Genomic DNA, 20,173 nt, shown 5'->3' on the forward strand with positions numbered 1-20,173 from the left:
GCTTCTACCCCACTGTGATAAGACTGTTGAACAGTTCCCTTACAGAATGAGATGGACTCTGACCTCACAATCTACCTTGTTATGCCCTTGGACCTTATTGTCTGCCTGCACTGCACTTCCTTGTAGCTGTGACACTTTACTCTGTACTGTTATTGTTTTGACCTGTACTACTTCAATGCACTCGGTGCTAACTCAACATATCTGCATTGTGTAATGAATTGATCTGTATGATCAGTATGCAAGTCAAGTTTTTCACTGTACCTCAGTACAACTGACAATAATAAACCAATACCAATAATGGACAATAAATGTAAGGTTCACCAGCGACGTCCACAAACTCTTCAGAACAATATCACAACACGTCAGGAATGGGAACTGGGTAGTTGGGCAGAGTCTGTTTCCCAGGGTAGCGGTGTCCTAAACTAGAGGGCATGGGTTTGAGGTGAGAGGGAGGAGGTTTAATAGGGATCTGAGGGGTAAATTGTTCATGCACAGAGTGGTTGGTACCTGGAAGGAGCTGCCAGAGGAAGGGGTGGAGGCAGGAACTGACAACGTTCAAGAGGCACCGGGACAGGTGAATGAGCAGGGCGTAGACGGCTATGGGATTAATGCAGGCAGGTGGGATTGGTACAGAAAGGTATGATGGGCAGTATGGACTCGGTGGGCCGAAGGGCCTGTTTCTATGCTGTATGACTCAATGCCACTGAGCCCTTTGAGCCTCTCTGCATTCAACATGTTCACTTCAGGACCGTCTTCCTACCTTCTCCCCACACCCCTTGATCCTTTGGCTTTACGAAGGATGTCCACTCCCTTTTCGAACATATTTAATGAATTGGCCTCCGACCTGATCTCGATTCTAAATGGCATTCCCAATATCCTGAGGTTGTGACCCCTGGCTCTGGGCTTTCCCGCCATCAGGAAGGTCCTTCTGGATCCACTCTGTCCAATGCTGTTGGAATTTTTTAGCTTTCCATGAGATCCTCTCTTGTTCTTCTGTACTCCAGTGAATTCTTAAAGAACAGTCCCAGTCCAGACAGGGTGGGACATAATGAGGCCCCCTCACAGTTTTATATTCCTAACCTGTTCCTTCTTCAGACTAAACAATGTCTCTGACAACAGAGATACAGGAGAGACCGCAGATGCTGGAATCTGGAGCAACAAATAATCTGCTGGAGGAACTCAGCGGGTCGAGCAGCATCTGAGGGAGGAAAGGAATCGGCGACATTTTGGATCGAAACCCAGCATCAGGACTCTTTAAGAACAAGTTCAGCCAGGCGGATGAGAGTGTTCGTGGGGGGGGGGGGGGGGGAGCTGGTGGATCGTTGTTGCAGCAAGAAACGGAGGGCTTCAGGAGGTGTATAAAGATGGGACGTCCAGGGTGTAGATGAGGTGATGGGGGCAGGGGAATCGGAAGTTGTCAAAATGGTGGAGGGCATGCGAGGTGTCCTGGATGTAGATGGGATGGGACTGGACCAGGGGACTCAGGATGGAGAGACAGACAAATCGCATTGCCTCAAAGAGCTGGAATTGGCTATCATCGGTTACACACAACTCCCATCGTTCCCCTGTAAAGGTGTGTAGCAGCCTGAGTGATGTCAAGTATACCATCAGGCTTCAGGAGGATACTCTACTGCCTGTTGGGAACCACAGAACAAAGGGTCCCAGGGAAGGAAAGTCAGGCGATGGACACCTGGTCAGTGTAGCTGAGACGGCTTTACAGCCGTGAACTATCCCTTTGTGTACATACCACTGGCAGCTATCGGGAAGACAGAACAAATAAGTGTGGATGTTTAGGAATGTACGTCTTGTGGAAAATAACATTTGACAGATTACAAATCTCAAATAAACACTGGTAATTGAGGAACCAAATGGTTAAAATAATTGTAGGATGGTGCCGGCAGGAATTTGGTAAAGTTAAGGGAACACATGTTCGTACGGATAAGGGTTGGAATTACAGCTGGATAAAGGCGATAAAAAGCTACACAATGTTTGGGAGGTGTATATAAAAAGGTGCCTTACGAGGTGACCAACAGCAGTGATCCCGGAGACCGATCACTGGAGGCGACCCTGAGTCAGGGACCGAGAGGAGATCGAATCCCGGGCAGATTCATCGAGGGTGGGTAATATGTGAATACAGGTGGTGGGTTTTGGAAGGTGTGAAAGTAAACCAAAGAGTAAGTAATAGAGTCGTAAAATGAAATAGTTGATGAGTCTTGTTTGAAACTATGTGGTGAATCTTTGAGTTGTTTGAATCAATCACGATTAATAAAGAAATATAGTTGTTGGGCAAAGTCATCTTCTGGAGTGTTTTATCATGTGTTATTTACTTGGCAACAGAGAAATCCTGACCTTGTGCAGGTCCCTATCATCAGGCTCAAATCCACTGAGCAAGGAGATGTCCACGATCGCCATTCCTGAGGGTTCCTGACCATTGGCTCCATCAGCCACGTGCCTTTGGGAAATAGACGGATAAAGGCTGAATTAGTTCCTTCCCAACATTCATCCATTGGTATCTGAGCCAAAATGAAACTGGTTATTGTAGACACAAAGTGAATGCAAAGTAGGACAACTTCAACCAGACAAACTGCAAACCTTGCTGAATGCAATGGCAGGACGTTACTTCGAGGGCTTTTTTTGATCCACATTTGTTTTAAATAGCGGAACATCAGTTAATTTGAAACAAATCCTGACCAGAGCCTTTAGACAGGTGAATTAATAACTTATCTTTACAGCTTTGGTGTGCACTGAACTCCAGATTGGAACTGGGTGTACAGAAAGCAAACAGGACAGAACAAAATATGGAACACCGATATCTGATTGTTAAAGCAATGGTGCAAAAGCATTGCGGTAAAACTCCAATGATCCGCATCCGATTGTTCAGAAATCCCGATGGTTCAGCATCTGGGTGATGTTTCCGGAGCTCCCGTTAAATTCACCGGGCCCCTGTTCCCTACTTCCCTTTAAGCTCCCTGAGGCCCCATTTCCCGAGCTCTCTTTAAACTCACTGGGGGCTCACTTGCCACACTCTGCGTCACTCTGTCTCCCTCTCACTGGGGCCCGTTGCCCACACAGTGTTCAATGGAACTTTTACCAAAAAAAGTGAATTAAAAGTGTGCTGGGGTATTAATGCAAGTAACATCCGATAGGCTGGAAAATTTTGACAAATTCCGATGCCCCCGCCCCCATCACCTCATCTACACCCTGGACGTCCCATCTTTATACACCTCCTGAAGCCCTCTGTTTCCTGCTCCAACAACGATCCACCAGTTCCCCTCCACCAACACTCTCATCCGCCTGGCTGAACTTGCTCTTAAACGAGTCCTGATGTCGGGTTTCAACCTGAAACGTCACCGATTCCTTTCCTCCCGCAGATGCTGCTCGACTCGCTGAGTTCCTTCCTGAGGAAGCGCCTCCTGTACTACTGATGGTGGGGAGGGATGTGCTCGTGATGTCTTCTTACGTCCCCGCAGATTCAAACTGCCATCCCAGACCATGGTGTGTCAAGTCAGGATAACAGCATAGCCGTGGGTGATGTGACAGGACTGTGTAAATGGACAACAGACCAACACACGGATCATTGTTCTCTGAACCGTCTGCATCTGGGACTGTGTGGGTTCCATGGTCAGGATCCAACCCAACTGGTCCCAGATTCACTGGGAAATCCAATGTGTTCCCGCACTGGGAGGCATCTTAGTCATAGAGTCACAGAGTTATACAGCACGGAAACAGGTCCTTCAGCCCATCGAGTCCATGGCAACCCTCAGGCACCCATTTACCCACATCTACACCAATCCTGCTACACAGCACGGAAACCGGCGAGTCCGCACTGACCATCAGCCAGCCTTTTACATTTATCCGACACCGATCCCATTTTATTCTCCCCACATTCCCATCAACTCCCCCCACACACTAGGGACAATTAACCCACCGAACCGCATGTCTTTGGCATGTGGGAGGAAACCGGAGCACCCTGCGGGGAAACCCACGTGGTCACAGGGAGAACGTGCAAACTCCATGCACACAGACAGCGCCAGAGGTCAGGATCGAACCCGGGACTCTGGAGCTGTGAGGCAGCAGCTCTACCCGCAGCGCCACCCTTGCGATGGGCTTTCACAGATCAATACTTCCGTGTGACGTTTGATTTCAGACCAGTTTAATGAATGAGATGGCCTGGGTTAGACTGTTGTGCCTGAGCCATTAACACAGTGTATGAGACCGTAAACCCAACAACACAGTCGCAATACCACTGCGCTCTCTTTACTTCTGATCCAAAGCTCCCCGTGACAGAGGCTCAGTAACACTGACCAGAAGCAGATTTCGTAATAAAGGATCTCGGCATTATCCGCAGCTGGGGCCTGCCTCCTTCTCCGGGATCGGAGGTCGAACCAGCCGATCCCACTGACTGGTTGATCCGCTGCCAAGCCTTCCCCGTTATCTCCGTAGTCTAAGTAATCCTCTTGAGCTGTGGGGAAGGAGACCTCACTGTCAGTGAAGGCGCACGTCGACCAGCAGTCCCTGATCACCGAGAGAGGTTAAAAGCAGCGAGGAACAGAGCCATGTCTTCTCTCTGCCTGACAGCTCATCTCTGACCCTCGTGTGCCTTGACTGGCATCCTGGATCCAGAGGTGAGCTGGAGGTCACTGGATATACATTTCCTTGCAGCTTAGAGGGTAACTATTCAGCCCGTCATGTCAATGCCAGCTTTCAGCCCAATCCCATCCATACCCTCCCGCATGCCCCACTTAATTTCCCTCACCCCAGCCTCTCTCCCAAATGTCCGTCGACGTGCTGGGTGCACTTCGCACCTGGCCCCTCAGCTTTATGCCAGCGGCACCAGTCCCCTTGAGTCTTGAGGTGTAGCTTCTTCCCGCGGCCAACTCCACCGCCCGCAGATATCCAATCACGTATGCGGGAGCGCAGGCGGTGTCCGGCTGTGGGAAATGCCCAGCGACCCGGATTCAATCCCGAACTCCGGCGCTGTCTGTGTGTGGAGTTTGGTATTGGTATTGGTTTATTATTGTCACTTGTACCGAGGTACAGTGAAAAACTTGTCTTGCAAACCAATCGTACAGATCAATTCATTACACAGTGCAGTTACATTGAGTTAGTACTTGCACGTTCTCCCTGTGACCGGGTGGGTTTCCCCCGGATGCTCTGGTTTCCTCCCCACATCCCAACAATGTGCGGGTCGGTGGGTTAATCGGATCCTGGAAATGATGCCTGGTGTAGGGTCAGCAGGGAGTTAATGCCTGTGAGGGAGAATAGGTCACAGGGATTGATGGGATTGCTCTGTGAACTGGCGTAGACTCGATGGGCTGAACGGTCTTCTGGCCATGTGAAATATGAACTTATAAATATAATTTCATCAGAATCCCGAACTATTCGTTCATTCACTGAGCCCTGGTGCTGTGAGGTGGGAGAGAAGGTTAGAGACAATGAAAGAGAGTCACAGAGTCATGCAGCACGGAAACAGGCCCTTCAGCCCAACGGCTCCATGCCGACCAAGATTCCCATCCAAGCTGGTCCCATTTCCCTGCATTTGGCCCATGTCCCTCTAAACCTTTCCTATCCATGTAACTGTCCAAGTACCTTTCAAATGTTGTTAATGAACCTGCCTCACCCACCTCCTCTGGCAGCTCGTTCCACATACTGACCACCCTCTGGGTGAAAAAGTTGCCCCTCAGGTTCCTATTAAACCTTTCCCCTCTCACCTTAAACCCGTGCTCCCTAGTTCTTTATTGAAGCCAACCTGACTGATGTCAGGGGTTCCCACTGAGACAAAGAGCCAGAGACTCAAATTCTGCCTGAAGCTCGGGGCATCCTTGAACGTGGAAGTGGGTGGGAATCAGTGGATGGACCAGGAAACAGGGAATTCTGATGTAAGGTCACTGATGTGAGGCAATCACCTCACTCTGTAACTCTCTCCACAGTTGCTGCCTGGTCCGTTGAGTAGTTCCAGCAACTTTTATTCCTGCCAATGCTTGACGGTAAAAGTCCTGGGCAATGTTCCCACCGTTAACTGAAGCCTCGCACTGTGTGCCTGCTCAGGAACTGACTGCACTCAGCTGGTGAAAGGTTATCCCAGGGCAGCGGTCTGGAGCAGAGGGAAAGTTGTTTCACCTGGGAGAGCTGCCATCACAGAACACGGAACACAGAACAGCGCAGGAACAGGCCCTTCGGCCCATCCTGTCTGCACCGACCACAATGCCAGTCTAACTAATCCCTCTGTTCCCTGCCTTAAATGTTGTCAACCTGCCTCCACTACCTCCCCCGGCAGCCCGTTCCCGGCACCCACCACCCTCTGTGTGAAACACTTGCTCCACACATCTCCTTTAAACTTTCCCCCTCTCACCCTAAACTCGTGCCCTCTAGTGTTTGACGTTTCTGCCCTGGGGAGAAAAGGACTCTTATTAACCCTATCTATGCCTCTCATAATCTTATAAACTTCCATCAGGTCTCCCCTCAGCCTCCGACACTCCAGAAAAAACAGTCCAAATTTGTCAAGACTTTCCTTACAGGTAATACTCTCCAATCCAGGCAGCATCCTCACGAACCACTTCTGCACACTCTCCAAAGCTGCCACATCCTCCCTGTAGGGTGGTGACCAGAACTGCACACAGTGCTCCACATGTGGACTACATTCTATACAGCTACAACATGACCTCCCGACCTTTGTACTCAACACCCCAACTGTGATTGAAGGATCTGGAATGACCAGCTCGGAAACAGGGTGTTACCTGATTCTGTAAACCATGGTAAGGGGAAGTTGGAGAGGTGGCTGGGATGAGGAACTGCAGACTAATGTGCAGGATCCGGGAGGGTGGGACCAGTTTACAACTGAACCAGTACACACATGATGGGCCGATGGTCTCCTACGCCTCTGAATCATTGAACGCCGTGTCTCCCATTCCTCACCTGCGTATTCCACCTTGCCTCGGACCGATACTTCCAGCCGTAAATGTCCGCAGGTATTGCTGGTCTCTTCCAAAACCTGGTACGATTTCAGAATCTACAAATTCCACAGATTAATCCCAGTTAAAATGAGCAGTGACTACACCTGAGTTTTTATTCACTGTGACAAAGGCGGCCCAGTGGCGTAGCGGGTAGAGCCGCTGCCTCACAGCTCCAGCGACACGGGTTCGATCCTCACCTCGGGTGCTGCCTCTGTGTCCCCGTGGGTTTCCCCCGGGAGCTCCGGTTTCCTCCCACCTCCCAGCGTTGGTAGGTTAACCGTAAATTGTGTGCAGGTGAGTGGCAGAATCTGGGGGGGTCAATGGGAATGGGGGGAGAATAGGTTACAGGGAAATATGTGGGGGAATGGGACTGATGAGGTCCTTCTGAGAACCAGCACGGACCTGATGGGTCAAATGGCCTCCTTCTATGTCATGAGAAATATGAGAAATGACGTGAGCTTCTCTTGGAAGTATCTGGAGTTGGTATTGGAATTGGTGTCTTATTGTCACATGTACCGAGATGCAGTGAAAAGCTTCTGTTTGCCTGCCATCCAGACAGACCATTTCAAACACATAAGTACATCGAGGTAGTAAAAAGAAAAACAGAATGCAGAATATATTGTTGCAGTTACAGAGACAGTGCAGTGCAGGGAGGCACATAAAGTACAAGGGCCACGATGAGGTAGATTGGGAGATCAAGAGTTCATCTTTCAGCGGAGGAGAGGTCCATTCAAGGGTCTGATAACGGCAGGATAGAAGCTGTCCTTGAGCCTGGTGGTTCGCGTTCTCAAGCTTTTGTTATCTTCTGCCCGATGGGAGAGGGGAGAAGAGAGGATGTCTGGGGCGGGAGGTGACCTTGATTATGTCGGCTGCTTTCCCGAGGCAGCGGGATGTGCAGACGGATTCCATGGAGGGGAGGCTGGTTTGCGTGATGGACCGGGCTGCGTCCACAACCCTCAGCAACTTCTCGTGGTCTTGGGCAGAGCAGTTGCCACACCAAGCTGTGACGCATCCGGATAGGGTTCTCTCTCATCTCAAACACTTTGCACTGGCAAAAGTTCCACAATCTGGTAAGAATATGTTTCTCCTGAATTAGTTTCCATTTATCAGTGAGGTTGTACATATGGCTCCCTGGTTTTGGGCTCTCTCTCTCAGTTAGCTGGACACCACCCACTTGATTGTGTCCACGTCCACCACCCTGAACCTTCCTTCCCTTTACCCCCCGCACGCAGTGACTGCAGTGTGTATCATCTACTGAAGTGCACTGCAATTCCTTGCCCAGTCTACTCCGTCAGTACCTCCTGAACCCAGGACCTCCACCACCAAGAAGGTGTGTGGGAGCATCACTGCTCCACGTCTCTCACCATCCTGATTTGTAAATCAGTCACCGTTCCTTCAACGTCACCGGAACTCCCTCCCCACCAGCACTGCGGGAGCACCTTCACCAGAAGGACTGCAGCGCCTCAGGATGGCGGCTCAAGCTGCAGTGGCTCAAGATGGCGGCTCACCCCCCCCCCCCCCACCTTCTCGAGGGCGCGTAGGGATGGGCATTAAATGCTGGCCCTGCCAGTAATGTCCTCGTTCTGCGCAGGATTCAAACAAATAAATTCAGAGGCACAAGTAAGAGTTGGAGACCCTTTACTCACCGTGAGTGTCCCATTGCCTGAGCCGGAGAGCTCGATGTTAATGTTGTCGCCCAGCGGGAACTGAAAAGGAAGGTCAAAGTCGAGTTTGTTGTCACACGTACAAGTCCATGTGTGCACAGGTGCAATGAAAAACTTACTTGCAGCAGCATCACAGGCACAGAGCATCAGAGAAGCAGCATTCACAAGAAAAACATAAATTAAACATAAATTACACAAGAAAGAACATAGAACAAAAATACAAAGTCCATTGCAGTGCAGAGTGATCAACGTGGTCATGGTGTTGCTGTACTGAGGTAGTGATTAGAATTTTGCAGGTTGATTCAAGAACCATATGGTTGAATACTTGAACCTGGTGGTGTGGGACTTCAGGCTTCTGTACTTCCTGCCCGGTGGGAGCTGTGAGAAGACAGCACGGCCTGGTTGGTGGGGATCTTTGATGATGGACGTTGCCTCGTTGAGGCAGCGCCTCCTGTAGATACTCCCGATGGTGGGGAGGGATGTGCCCGTGATGTACTGGGCTGAGTCCACTACTCTCTGCAGCTTCTTACGTTCCTGAACATTCAAATTGTTGTCCCAGACCGTGATGCAACCAGTCAGGATAACAACGTAGCCATGGGTGATGTGACAGGACTGTGTAAATGGACAACAGACCAACACACAGATTATTGTTCTCTGAACCGTCTGGGACTGTGTGGGTTCCGTGGTCAGGATCCAACCCAACTGGTCCCAGATTCATTGGGAAATCCAATGTGCTCCTGCACTGGGAGCCAACTTATTCATAGAGTCACAGAGTTATACCACATGGAAACAGGCCATTCAGCCCATCGAGTCCATGCCAACCAACAGGCACCCACTTACCCACATCAACACCAATCGCATTTTATTGTCCCCACGTTCCCAGCAACTCCCCCCAGATTCCACCTCTCACCCACACACTGGGGACAGCTTACAGCGGCCAATTAGCCCAATTAGTCCTTGGGATGTGGGAGGAGACTGGAGTACTCGGGGAAAACCCACGGGGTCACAGGGTGAAGGTTAAAACTCCACACCAACTCCAGCGCCGGAGGTCGGGATCGAACCTGGGACTTGGACCATTGCATTCCTCCACACTCAGCTCCATCCTCAAGGAGCCCTGTGCACAGTGGGCACAGGCACAAAGTAGGGGACGTTGTCTCAGTTGCCTGCTGCACATCCAACCTCCCGTTCACTTGTTTCCCAAACCTCCGCACATCCGCGCCCGGATTGACTGTCCGGTACGGGGTTCCCCACCAGTTCTGCACCTTCCCAATTTCACCTGCTGTGTGACGGCAACTCCTGAGCAATGGGCGGTCAACCGTCCTGCTGCAGGGTTTCCCTCTCAATGAAAACCTTTTCTGACAACTCCTCCAAAGAAATTCCAAGTGGGAAAGGTACCCAGGAAGTGGTGGGTGCCTGGAACAGGGGGAATGGCGGAAGCAGATACCATAGTGGTGTGTAAGGGGCTTTTAGACAGGCACATGGATTTGCAGGGAATGGAGGGATAGGGGTCACGTGAAGGCAGAAGGGTTCAGCACAGTTAGTGTGGGCAGAATGTTCTGTTCCCGTGCTGTTCTGTTCCACGTTCTCTGTTCTAATTCCTTCAGGAATTCCTCCCCGAAGAATATCAAAAGAAGGCAGAAGTTACGAGGGTGTTTCTGGACCCACTTCGTACACTGTTAGACTTCGAAATATTCTTTCCATTCTGCAGATGAAACACCGCAAAACCTCTCCAAGCTTGGTACCAAACCCTGGGACTGTCTTCAGATCCCATTCCTACCTTTAGCTCATCCTGAATCAGTGCGTTACTCCTCTGCAACTTGAGTATTTTCTTGCCACTTCTCCCAGGGCTACTGAATGTAAACTGCATGTCGATCTCTTGTGGCTGAAAGGTCGCAATACTGTACGCAGACAGAGCCTCCAGGGCAACCACCGTATCCTTGGCAACAAAGAGAGAGAAAGTCCGAGTTTAAGGGGGGTCACCGCTGGCCAATGAATTGATTCATTCCAACTGACTGACGTGACTGCTGCCTGTAACAAGTGATGGGACCAGGTACAGCTACGACCCTCCCATGGATGGCCCATTCTATCTGTGGATCTTTGGCAAATGCCCTTTCTTTCGGCTTAACCTCTGCTTAAACCTGGGTGAAAGGTTGGCAGTTATGCCCTGATCCATCCTGCAGAGGAAACTTAGGGCAGACTAGGCTTGTGAGAGGAGATTCAATTGAGCCATCAGATCCCGAGGGGTTTTGACAGGGTGATGTGGAGAGGATGTGGGAGAATCGAGAAGTGAGGGTCACTGTTCAAAGATAATGGGTCATCCATTTAAGACAGAGAAGGGGCAAAATTCTTTCACAGGGTCGTCAGTCTTTGGAGTTCTCTTCCTCAAAGGGCGGTGGAGGCAGAGTCTTTGAATATTTTTACGGCAGAGGGAGATAGGTTCCTGATAAGTGAGGGAGTGGTAGGTCACCAAGGGCAGTGAGGAGTTGAGGTCTCACTAAATGACAGTGGCCCAGTCCTGCTCCCCGAGCAGAGTGTGACACCTGTTGTTGGACGTGCACGGAATGGAATGGGCCCGTGGACTGGTGGGTGCGAGGTATACCTGGGTGGAACGGAATCCACCACCGTAGTTCCGTTGTTCCGTTAACCATTTCACAATAGCGTTGGCATAATGGAGTTCCTCCATGCGTACGGCCGCGAGCAGTGCGTAGGCCGTGGTCTCCACCTCCATAGCTGACGCCTGTGGTGCTCGATCTACTCTTGGATTGACCTTCCAGTAGCGAGAATCGGTTTCTGTTCCGTGATTCAAGCACACACACAGATTGTGAGGAACAACACATTATGGTGACAGGAAGACCTGTTGGGCAGCACTCTGGAGCAGTAGGTAGGGCTGCTGCCTCACAGACCCAGAGACCCGGGTTCGATCCCGACCTCGGGCGCTCTGTGTGTGTGTGGAGTTTGCACGTCCTCCCCGTGACCGGGTGGGTTTCCCCCCCAGGGTGCTCCGGTTTCCTCGCCCCAACGACTTGCGGGTCGGTGGGTTACTTGTCCGCAGTAAGTTGTGTAGCTGAGAGGTGGTACTTGGGGGCAGTTGGTGGGAATGTGGGGAGAATAAAAATGGATCAGTCAAAATGGGTGCTAAATGGTCAGCGCAGATTCAGTGGGCCGAAGGGCTGTGTCCGTGCTGTATTACTCTGTGACTGTAAGGACAGATGCAGAAGACGCAAGGTTTTGTGGACAGCAACCTCTTGGCGTGACAGTATTGCAGTCTGGTTCATCGGTAAGGAACATAGCAATACAAGGGGGACTGGTTCTGCAACGACCATGTGAATGACTTCCGATGGATTGGTCGGGACAGTGTCTTGCATTAATGTAGGTCGTCCAACAGTTCAAGTGGATCCCGATGGTCCTGCCATTTACTCTACACTTTCCCCTTACATCTGACCCCCCAAAGTGCAACACCTCGCACTTGCCCGGATTAAACTCCATCAGCCGCTTCTCCCCCCATATCCGCAGCTGATCCATAGCTTTGCCCTGCTTCCCTGTTCAGAACTCTGCCGATGCTTGTGTCACTCACTGGACATCTGAGGAACCAGAATTATTGAAGAAGCAGCTGGATGTTGTGACAGAAGACCGAAGGAGACGAGAAATATAAGCCCTCAACTGGATACATGTTGTTCTCATGGGCTGTCAACACACTGATGTCATCTTTTGTGGATTCTCAATGGAGTAAATTAGGTAGTGTTAGTCAAAGAGTGACAGAGGACAGAAACAGGCCCTTCGGCCCATCATGTCCATGCCAACCATTAAGTTTCTAACCATACTAGTCCCATTTATAGCATGGATCACGATGAATAACCTTCTCCGCCCTGGGCTTCAAGTTTTCGTCCAGATACTCCTTCCGTTGCAGGGGTCTGTGTCCACCACCCTCTCAGGCAGTGAGTTCCAGATACCAAACACCCTCTGGCTGAAAAATGTCTTCCTCAGATCCCCTCGAGGCCTCTTACCCCGAGCCCAAACCCATGGCCTCTGGTTTCAGACACACAACAGCACGTTACTCCGACAGCCATGGGACATGGAAGATTACCTTTGTCATAAGTTTCCAATTCCATCAGCTTGGCAAATGCCACCTTTGCCTCAGAGCTAGTCGGGTTGACCAGGGCGAGAGCGTAGGAGGTGATGGCCAGTGCGTACGGTCTCTTAATATCCTCAATTTCGTCAAAGAGGTACTTTGCTGCCTTCCTGATGCCATCTTCCTGGAGCGGACGAGAAGGTTGGGGGGAAATGAATGAACAGAGTCAGACTGTGGTACCCACCATCTCCATGGCAGTGACACAGGTTCTGTTACGGCCATTGAGAAACATGTGGGGAACAAGATAACTCGAAGTCATCTACATTTCCATATAATTTTGTAATCGCTATGGTATCTTAATTCTGAAATATACTATGTTTCACCAAGATTTCAGTTACCTCTTCGAGTGATTCATATCCAAAGGCCCCTCCCACCCCGGACATTCTCTCTCCTCCCCCCTTCCATCGGGCAGAAGATACAAAAGCCTGAAAACACGCCCCCCCCAGGCTCAAGGGCAGCTTCTAACCTGCTGTTATAAGACTCTTGAATGGACCTCTTGCATGATAAAGATAAACTCTTGAACTCTCAGTCTACCTCGTCATGGCCCTTGCACATTATTGTCTGCCTGCACTGCACTTTCTCTGTACCTGTAACACTTTATCCTGCATTCTGTTATTGCTTTTCCCTTGTCTGACCTCGATGTACTTATGTTTGGAATAACCTGTGTGGATGGTATGCAAAACGAAGCTTTTCACTGTACATGTGACAATAATAAACCAATTAACCAATCTATCAATTATTCTTGTAGGTGATACCACACACCCAGTTGACCCTGTACCGAGAGATTGTTGGGCTATTTCAGATGGCAGTCCACATTGAAAGTTGACACATTGACTGAGCCAGGGAAGGTCTCCCCTCCTGAAACCCCAAAACCTTTCCACCGTCTACAAGGCACGTCTGGAGTATGAAGGAATGCTGTCCAGTGGATGAGTACAGCTCTAACAACACTCCAGAAGCTCAGCACCCTGCAGGACAAAGCAGCCCACTTGGTCTGTTCTCCAGCCACAGTGGTTGCAGTGAGTACCATCCACAACATGCACTGCAATTACCAGCCTCGGCTACTCCGACCGCACCTGCCAAACCCACGACCTTGACCACCAGAAACCCCTAAAGAACCCAATGAGCCACATGGGGCAAAACTCGCTCTTCAGTCCAGATTGATTAACTCAACTCAGTTTTAGTTCCTCAGCTGGGACTGGAATCTCTGCATCACCAGTTGGTAAAATGGGCTTTGCAAACATTCATAAACAACACAAATGTTCTTCACCGTGCCTTAGGCTGAGCCAGCATTTAATTGGCCATCCCTAGTTGCCCTGGAGAAGGTGGTGCCCAGTCAAAGTACCAAGCAATGCACGGGGACATCAAAGGACAAAAGCCTCTTTTAATTGATGACTTTGTTGGGGTCCCAGCAGCACTGACGAGGCCAACATTTATAGACCACACCCAGCGCCCTCCAGAAGGTGGTGGTGAGCTGCCTTCTCGAACCGCTGCAGTCTGTGTGGTGAAGGTGCCCCCACGTTGGGGAGGGGCTTCCAGGAGTTAGACCCAGTGGCCACAAAGGGTCGGCGACGTGTGTCCAAGTCAGGGTGGTGCGTGACATGGTCGGTGACGTGGAGGGGAACCAGGAGGTGGTGGTGTTCCCAATGGGCATGCTGCTCTTGTCCTCCTGGTTGGTAGAGGTGATGGGATTGCGAGGTGCTGTTGGAGAAGACAGGGTGATTACCTGCGGTGCATCTTGTGGACACCCCTTGGGGTGTCAGGAGCTGACCCTGACCTGCTCCTGCAGCCATCGTGTTTATGTGGCTTATCCTGTTGAGGTTTGGGTCAACGGGACGTTAATGTTGGGTCACTCGGTAATGGGACGACAGTGAATGTCAAAGGTGGGTGGACACCTTCTCCTTGTCGGACTTGGTCCTTGTCCGGCACTTGCATGGTGCAAACGTTACCTGCCACGTGACAGCCGATGCCTGAACGTTATCTGTTGCTTGCTACTTGCAGGCATGGGCTGCTTCATAAACAGTGGCGCAGCAGGTAGAGCCACTGCCTCGCGGCTCCAGAGACCCGGGTTCGATCCCAACCTCCGGCGCTGTCTGGGTGTGTGTGGAGTTTGCACGTTCTCCCTGTGACCGTGTGGGTTCCCTCCCACATCCCAAAGACGTGCGGGGTCGGTGGGTTAATTGGCCGCTGCAAATTGTCCCTGGTGTGTAGGTGAGGGGTAGAATCTCGGGGGAGATGTTGGGAAATGTGGGGAGAATTTAAAAAATGGGGATTAATGTTAAATTAGTGCAGATGGTGGTTGGCTGGTGAATGGCCTGTTTCTGTGGACCATGACTCTCTTTCTCTGGAATGGTTTGGTGCTCACTTCAGCCACTCAGTACTGATCTGGAGTTGAATTCCACCCCACTTGTCACCTAACAACTTTCTCTGTGATTATCACTGAGTCCCCCACCATCAACAGCCCACTGATCCCAAACTCAACTGGATAAGCCGCATATCAGAATCAGAATCCGATTTTTTATCACTGACTTGTGAGAGGTGAAAGTTGTTGTTTTGCGGCAGCAGTACAGGGTAAAGACAAAATAACTGCAAATTACAAAAAAAAGGTGAATAATGAGGTAGTGTTCATGGGTTCATGGACCGTTCAGAAATCTGACGGCGGAGGGGAAGAAGCTGTTCCTGAATCGTTGAGTGTGGGTCTTCAGGCTCCTGTACCTCCTCCCCAAATGGTAGTAACGAGAAGAGGGCATGTCCCGGGTGGTGAGGGTCCTCAGTGACGGATGTTGCCTTCTTGAAGAATCGCCTCTTGAAGATGTCCTCGATGGTGGGGAGGGTTGTGTCCATGATGGAGCTGGCTGAGGCTACAACCCTCTGCAGCCTCTTGCAACCCTGCACTTTGGAGCCTCCGTACCAGGCAGTGATGCAACCAGTCACATAAATACGACAGCTGCAAGAGCAAGTCAGGATTAGCTCCTGACCACCTCAAGGGGCCGATCAACTACAGTTACTCACCCAGGCTACTCCAACGGCACCTCCCAAAGCAGGCAGGACAAGGGTAGCATGTGCATGGGAACAACACCACTTCCGGTCCCCCTCCACGTCACACACCATCCTGACTTGGAATTAATCGCTGATCCTTCGTCTTTGCCAGATCTAACTCCTGAAACACCCACCCCAACAGCAACATGGGAGCACCTTCACCACACAGACTGAAGGGGACCGTTCATGTACTTGATAAAAGTGCCAGCAAAGCCAAGCGCTCCCAATTTCCATTCCCACCGACTTCACTGACAAACCCCCGGCGAAGATGCTTGGGTCTGGGTCGAGCCTCACCACTTGTCGCTTTTCACCAGGGTTGTCCATAAAGGACGGCAGAGAATTCACCAGCGCGATGGTGATAAAAGCTGTCACGGGAACTCTGTTTCCTGCTCTGCCGACTCCACCCTGGAATAAACATTGAGAGATCAGTCGGTTGGCACAGAGAGTCAGTGTTAACCCTGAGTTCTTGGCAGAACTTCCTTACAATGAATACCACCTTGGTCTGGTTGTGGGCAGTGGGCTGGAACCTGATGACCACTTACTGGTGGTTCTGCATGGTGTCCTTCCCTTTAAAAGGCACCAACTCCAGGACTTACTGACGGACTTAGAATCCATCAGCTCATTGTGGTATCGTCCACCAGACCTGATAGGTTTATAAAATTATGAGAGGAAACAGCCGGTACCAGGCAGGAATGGTAGTGTAGCGGTTAACGTAACGCTATTACAGCGCCAGCAACCCGGGTTCAATTCCCGCCACTGTCTGTAAGGAGTTTGTACGTTCTCCCCGTGTGTCTGCGTGGGTTTCCTCCGGGTGCTCCAGTTTCCTCCCACATTCCAAAGCCGTACGGGTTAGGAAGTTGTGGGCGTGCTATGTTGGCGCCGGAAGTGTGGCAACACTTGTGGGCTGCCCCCCAGAACACTCTACAGAAAAAGATGCATTTCACTGTGTGTTTGGATGTACATGTGACCAATAAAGAGATCATCACGTCATCTATATCCCAGGGTCAAAATGTCTAATAATAGAGCACACGCATTTAAGGTGAGAAGGGGAAAGTTCAAAGCAGATATACAGGGCAAGTTTTTTACACAGAGAGCGGTGGGTGCCTGGAATGCGCTGCCAGGGGTGGTGGTGGAGGCAGATACGATAGAGGTGTTTAAGAGGCTCTTAGATAGGCACATGAATGTGCAGAGAGTGGAGGGATATGGACCATGTGCAGGCAGAAGGGATCAGGTGTCATTAGCTTAATTAGTTCAGCACAACCTCATGGGCTGAAGGGCCTGTTCCTGTGCTGTACTGTTCTATGTTCTATGTTCTATTCCGAGTGAATCCCAGTGCAATCCCCACACAATGTAAGACCAACCACAACATTGATTTCACTGGTGACTGACAGCCAAGGACATCGGACACACTGAAGGAAGTAAGCGACTTCTTCTGAATTACGCTGTATTATTTAAGTGTTTTTAATTATTGAAGTTTTAGATTTTTAGTTTTTCTTTTTACTTATTCAAATTTTAGATTTTTTTCTGTTTATCTTTTTACGTGTTCATGTTTTAGGTTTTTAGTTTTTCTTTTGAATGATTCATTTCAACAATGGTTTTTAACAAGTCTCCAACATTCGAGAATTCGGGCGGTTTTTATGAAGTTCGGGAGGGACCCGACTGGTTTCAGGGGAGGGTTGGGGCTGGGGCCTTCTCCCTGGACCAACAGAGGACACTGCTGCTACCTAGACCAGGTCCAGAGATGGGTGTGGGACATCAGGACCGGACAGGCGTGGGATATGTGGGTGAGGGGTTGTCCAGGGGTGGTGGGGGGTGGGGAGGGACGTCAGTGAGCACAGACCCATTCAACTCCCCAGGGAAGGGTGTGGCCAATGGCTCAGGTTGTTTCCCCGGCTCACCTACCGTTGGGAAGTTTCAGTGTTGGAAAAGTCACCAGGGCAACCGTCATAGAATGGTTATAGCACAGAAGGAGGCCATTTGGCCCATCATCTCTGTGCCAGCTCTCTGCCAGAGCGACTATCCAGTTGCACCCTTCCTCAGCTGCCTTACACATCTTTCTCCACCATGGATTTATCCGGCTCCCTCTGGAATTCCACAATGGAACATCTGCAGGCAGTGGGGTCCAGATTCCCGCCACACTCTGCATAATAGAACATCCTTCCTTGTGTCACTCAGTTCCCTTCCCCTTCCTTTTCTCCCCGTGACCCGTGGTTGGCGAGCCCTCCACCACCAGGAACAGCCCGCATCGTCCACGCTGCCACCGAACCTTCATCATTGTATATCAGACCTCCCCTCTTTGCCAAAGACAACAGTCCCCCCCTCTCTGACCTATCCTTGTAACTGTGCCCTTCAGCCCAGGAACCACCCTCATAAACTCTCCTCCGGACCCTCTCTCACACCTTCACATTCTTTCTCTACTGCAGTGACCAGAACCGAGTTCAGTTCTCCAGCTGAGTCCACACCGGTGCTTTATCCATGGTCAGCATGACTTGCCTGCTCTTATACCCCCTGCCTCCACTGATAAAGCCCAGAACTGTGTCTGCCTCATTAACCACTTTCTCACCCCGCCCGCTTTCACTGACCCCCACCTCCCTCTATCCTGCACCCCTTTAGAACAGTATCCATCCCTCTACGTTGCCTCTCCTCGTCCTTCCTGCCAAAATACATCACCTCACATTTCTCCCCATAAAACTTCACCTGCTGTACACCTGCCCACCCCACAAGCCTGTCTATCCCCTGCCGCAGTCTATCACTGGCCTCTTCACGGTTCACAGCACTGCCAAGTCTTGTGTTATCCGCAAAGTTAAAAACTGTGGCTTGCACTCCTAGTCTGGGTCTTTTATGGAAATCAACAAAAGCAATGGTCCCAACGCTGATCCCTGTGGAACGCCACTATTCAGTGTGCCCCCCCAGTCCGTGAACAACCATTCACCAGGACACCCTCCTGTCTGCTGCTTGGCCAACATCGTATCCAAGCTATCAATGTTCCTCTTCTGTCATCTGTTTCAACTTTGCTGCCAAGAATATCATGTGGAACCTTGTCAAAGGTCCATGTTAAATCTGAGCCACTTCCCCAAAAACCTGGCTGAAGTGATCTGGGCAGCAAGTTCAACTGGGAACACTTCATGTTTAAAGTTGCTCGCAGAATGAGAGGGAGAATCAAAGTGGTCAAAGGAGCAGAGAGAAGAGACCCCCTGAAGGAGAGAAAAGTCCAGCCCAGGGTTTCCCTGTGTTCATTGGCCTGTGGTCTCGGAGGTACATCGGACATTGGTGAGGCCACAGCTGGAGGACTACGTGCATTTGTGGACACCACACTGTGGGAAGGATGTGACTCCACTGGAGAGGGTGCGGAGGAGATTCACCAGGATGTTGCCTGGGACGGAGCGTTCCAGCGACGAGGAGAGTCTGTATTGGCTGGGTTTGCTTTCCTTGGCATGGAGGGGACTGAGGGGGGACCTGAGAGAGATGTACAAATTTATAAGGGCGTAGATAAGGTAGATAGATATTTGTTGCCTATAATCAGAGGGTATCAGTTTACGGCGAGGAGCAGAAGATTTAGAGGAGATCTGAGGAAGATTTTTCTCACCCAGAGGGTGACTGGAATCTGGAACGCAGTCTCTGAGGGGGTGGTGGAGGCAGAGACCCTCACAACACGTAGATGAAGCACCAAGGCACAGAAGGCTAACAGGATTTGTTGGATGGTTACTCAATGGTCAGTACAGACATGGGCTGTATGACTATGACCATCGAGGTCACTTTGAGCTTAATGTCACCTGTTGGGAGACGAGCGGGACTGAGGGGTGAGGTGGGTGTAGCGATTTTTAAAGGCCACCTGAGTTTAGCCCCTGTTGAAGCCAGTAAGACGAATAACGAGAGAAAATTGCAGAGAAACGAATAATACAAACGTTTTCACAACCTGCATTTGTCGGTTGGACACTGGGTGAAGATCCATGAAGTACCCGGTGTCATCCTGACCTCTCACCAAGTACAAGGCGGATTCTTGAATGTGTTCAGTCCGCACAGCGATCTGCGTCTGAACTATTGAGAGTATCTTCGCAACAAATGCTGTCAACCTGCCAAGTGGACCAGGAAAGGGGTTATCGAGCTGGAAAGCCAACGAGTGTGCAGACCACCGACAATCTGCTGGAGGAAGTCAACGGGTCGAGCGGCATCTGTGGGGGGAAGGGAAGTGTCGACGTTTCGGGTCGAGACCCTGCGTCGGGACTGAGAGTGGAGAGGGGGAGACGGGCAGTATAGAGAGGAGAAGGGGAGGTCTGAGGTGATTGGTGGACTGAGGAGGGGTGGAAGATGACGGGCAGGTTGTTCAAGGTGGGGATTGGAGAGGGGGTGGAGTTGGGAGACAGTGGCAGGTGATAGGTGGAGGCAGACAA

The 20,173-nt window shown here is 50.7% G+C and overlaps 1 protein-coding gene across 1 annotated transcript in view; it reads right to left on the reverse strand.

Annotated features, from left to right (window-relative positions):
• LOC127585877 (complement C4-B-like) overlaps nt 1–20,173 on the reverse strand; it is an 86,969-nt gene that overhangs the window by 11,815 nt on the left and 54,981 nt on the right. Inside the window, exons 26-34 of the mRNA XM_052043588.1 lie at nt 19,699–19,855; nt 16,077–16,187; nt 12,702–12,870; nt 11,217–11,407; nt 10,395–10,553; nt 8,600–8,659; nt 6,916–7,009; nt 4,306–4,462; nt 2,350–2,452 (exon numbers count right to left, since the gene is read on the reverse strand). Coding sequence (XP_051899548.1) covers nt 2,350–2,452; nt 4,306–4,462; nt 6,916–7,009; nt 8,600–8,659; nt 10,395–10,553; nt 11,217–11,407; nt 12,702–12,870; nt 16,077–16,187; nt 19,699–19,855 — 1,201 coding nt within the window. The remainder of the gene's footprint in view (nt 1–2,349; nt 2,453–4,305; nt 4,463–6,915; nt 7,010–8,599; nt 8,660–10,394; nt 10,554–11,216; nt 11,408–12,701; nt 12,871–16,076; nt 16,188–19,698; nt 19,856–20,173) is intronic.

Source organism: Pristis pectinata, chromosome 34 (genome assembly GCF_009764475.1).
Source record: "Pristis pectinata isolate sPriPec2 chromosome 34, sPriPec2.1.pri, whole genome shotgun sequence".
Classification (NCBI taxonomy): Eukaryota; Metazoa; Chordata; class Chondrichthyes; order Rhinopristiformes; family Pristidae; genus Pristis; species Pristis pectinata.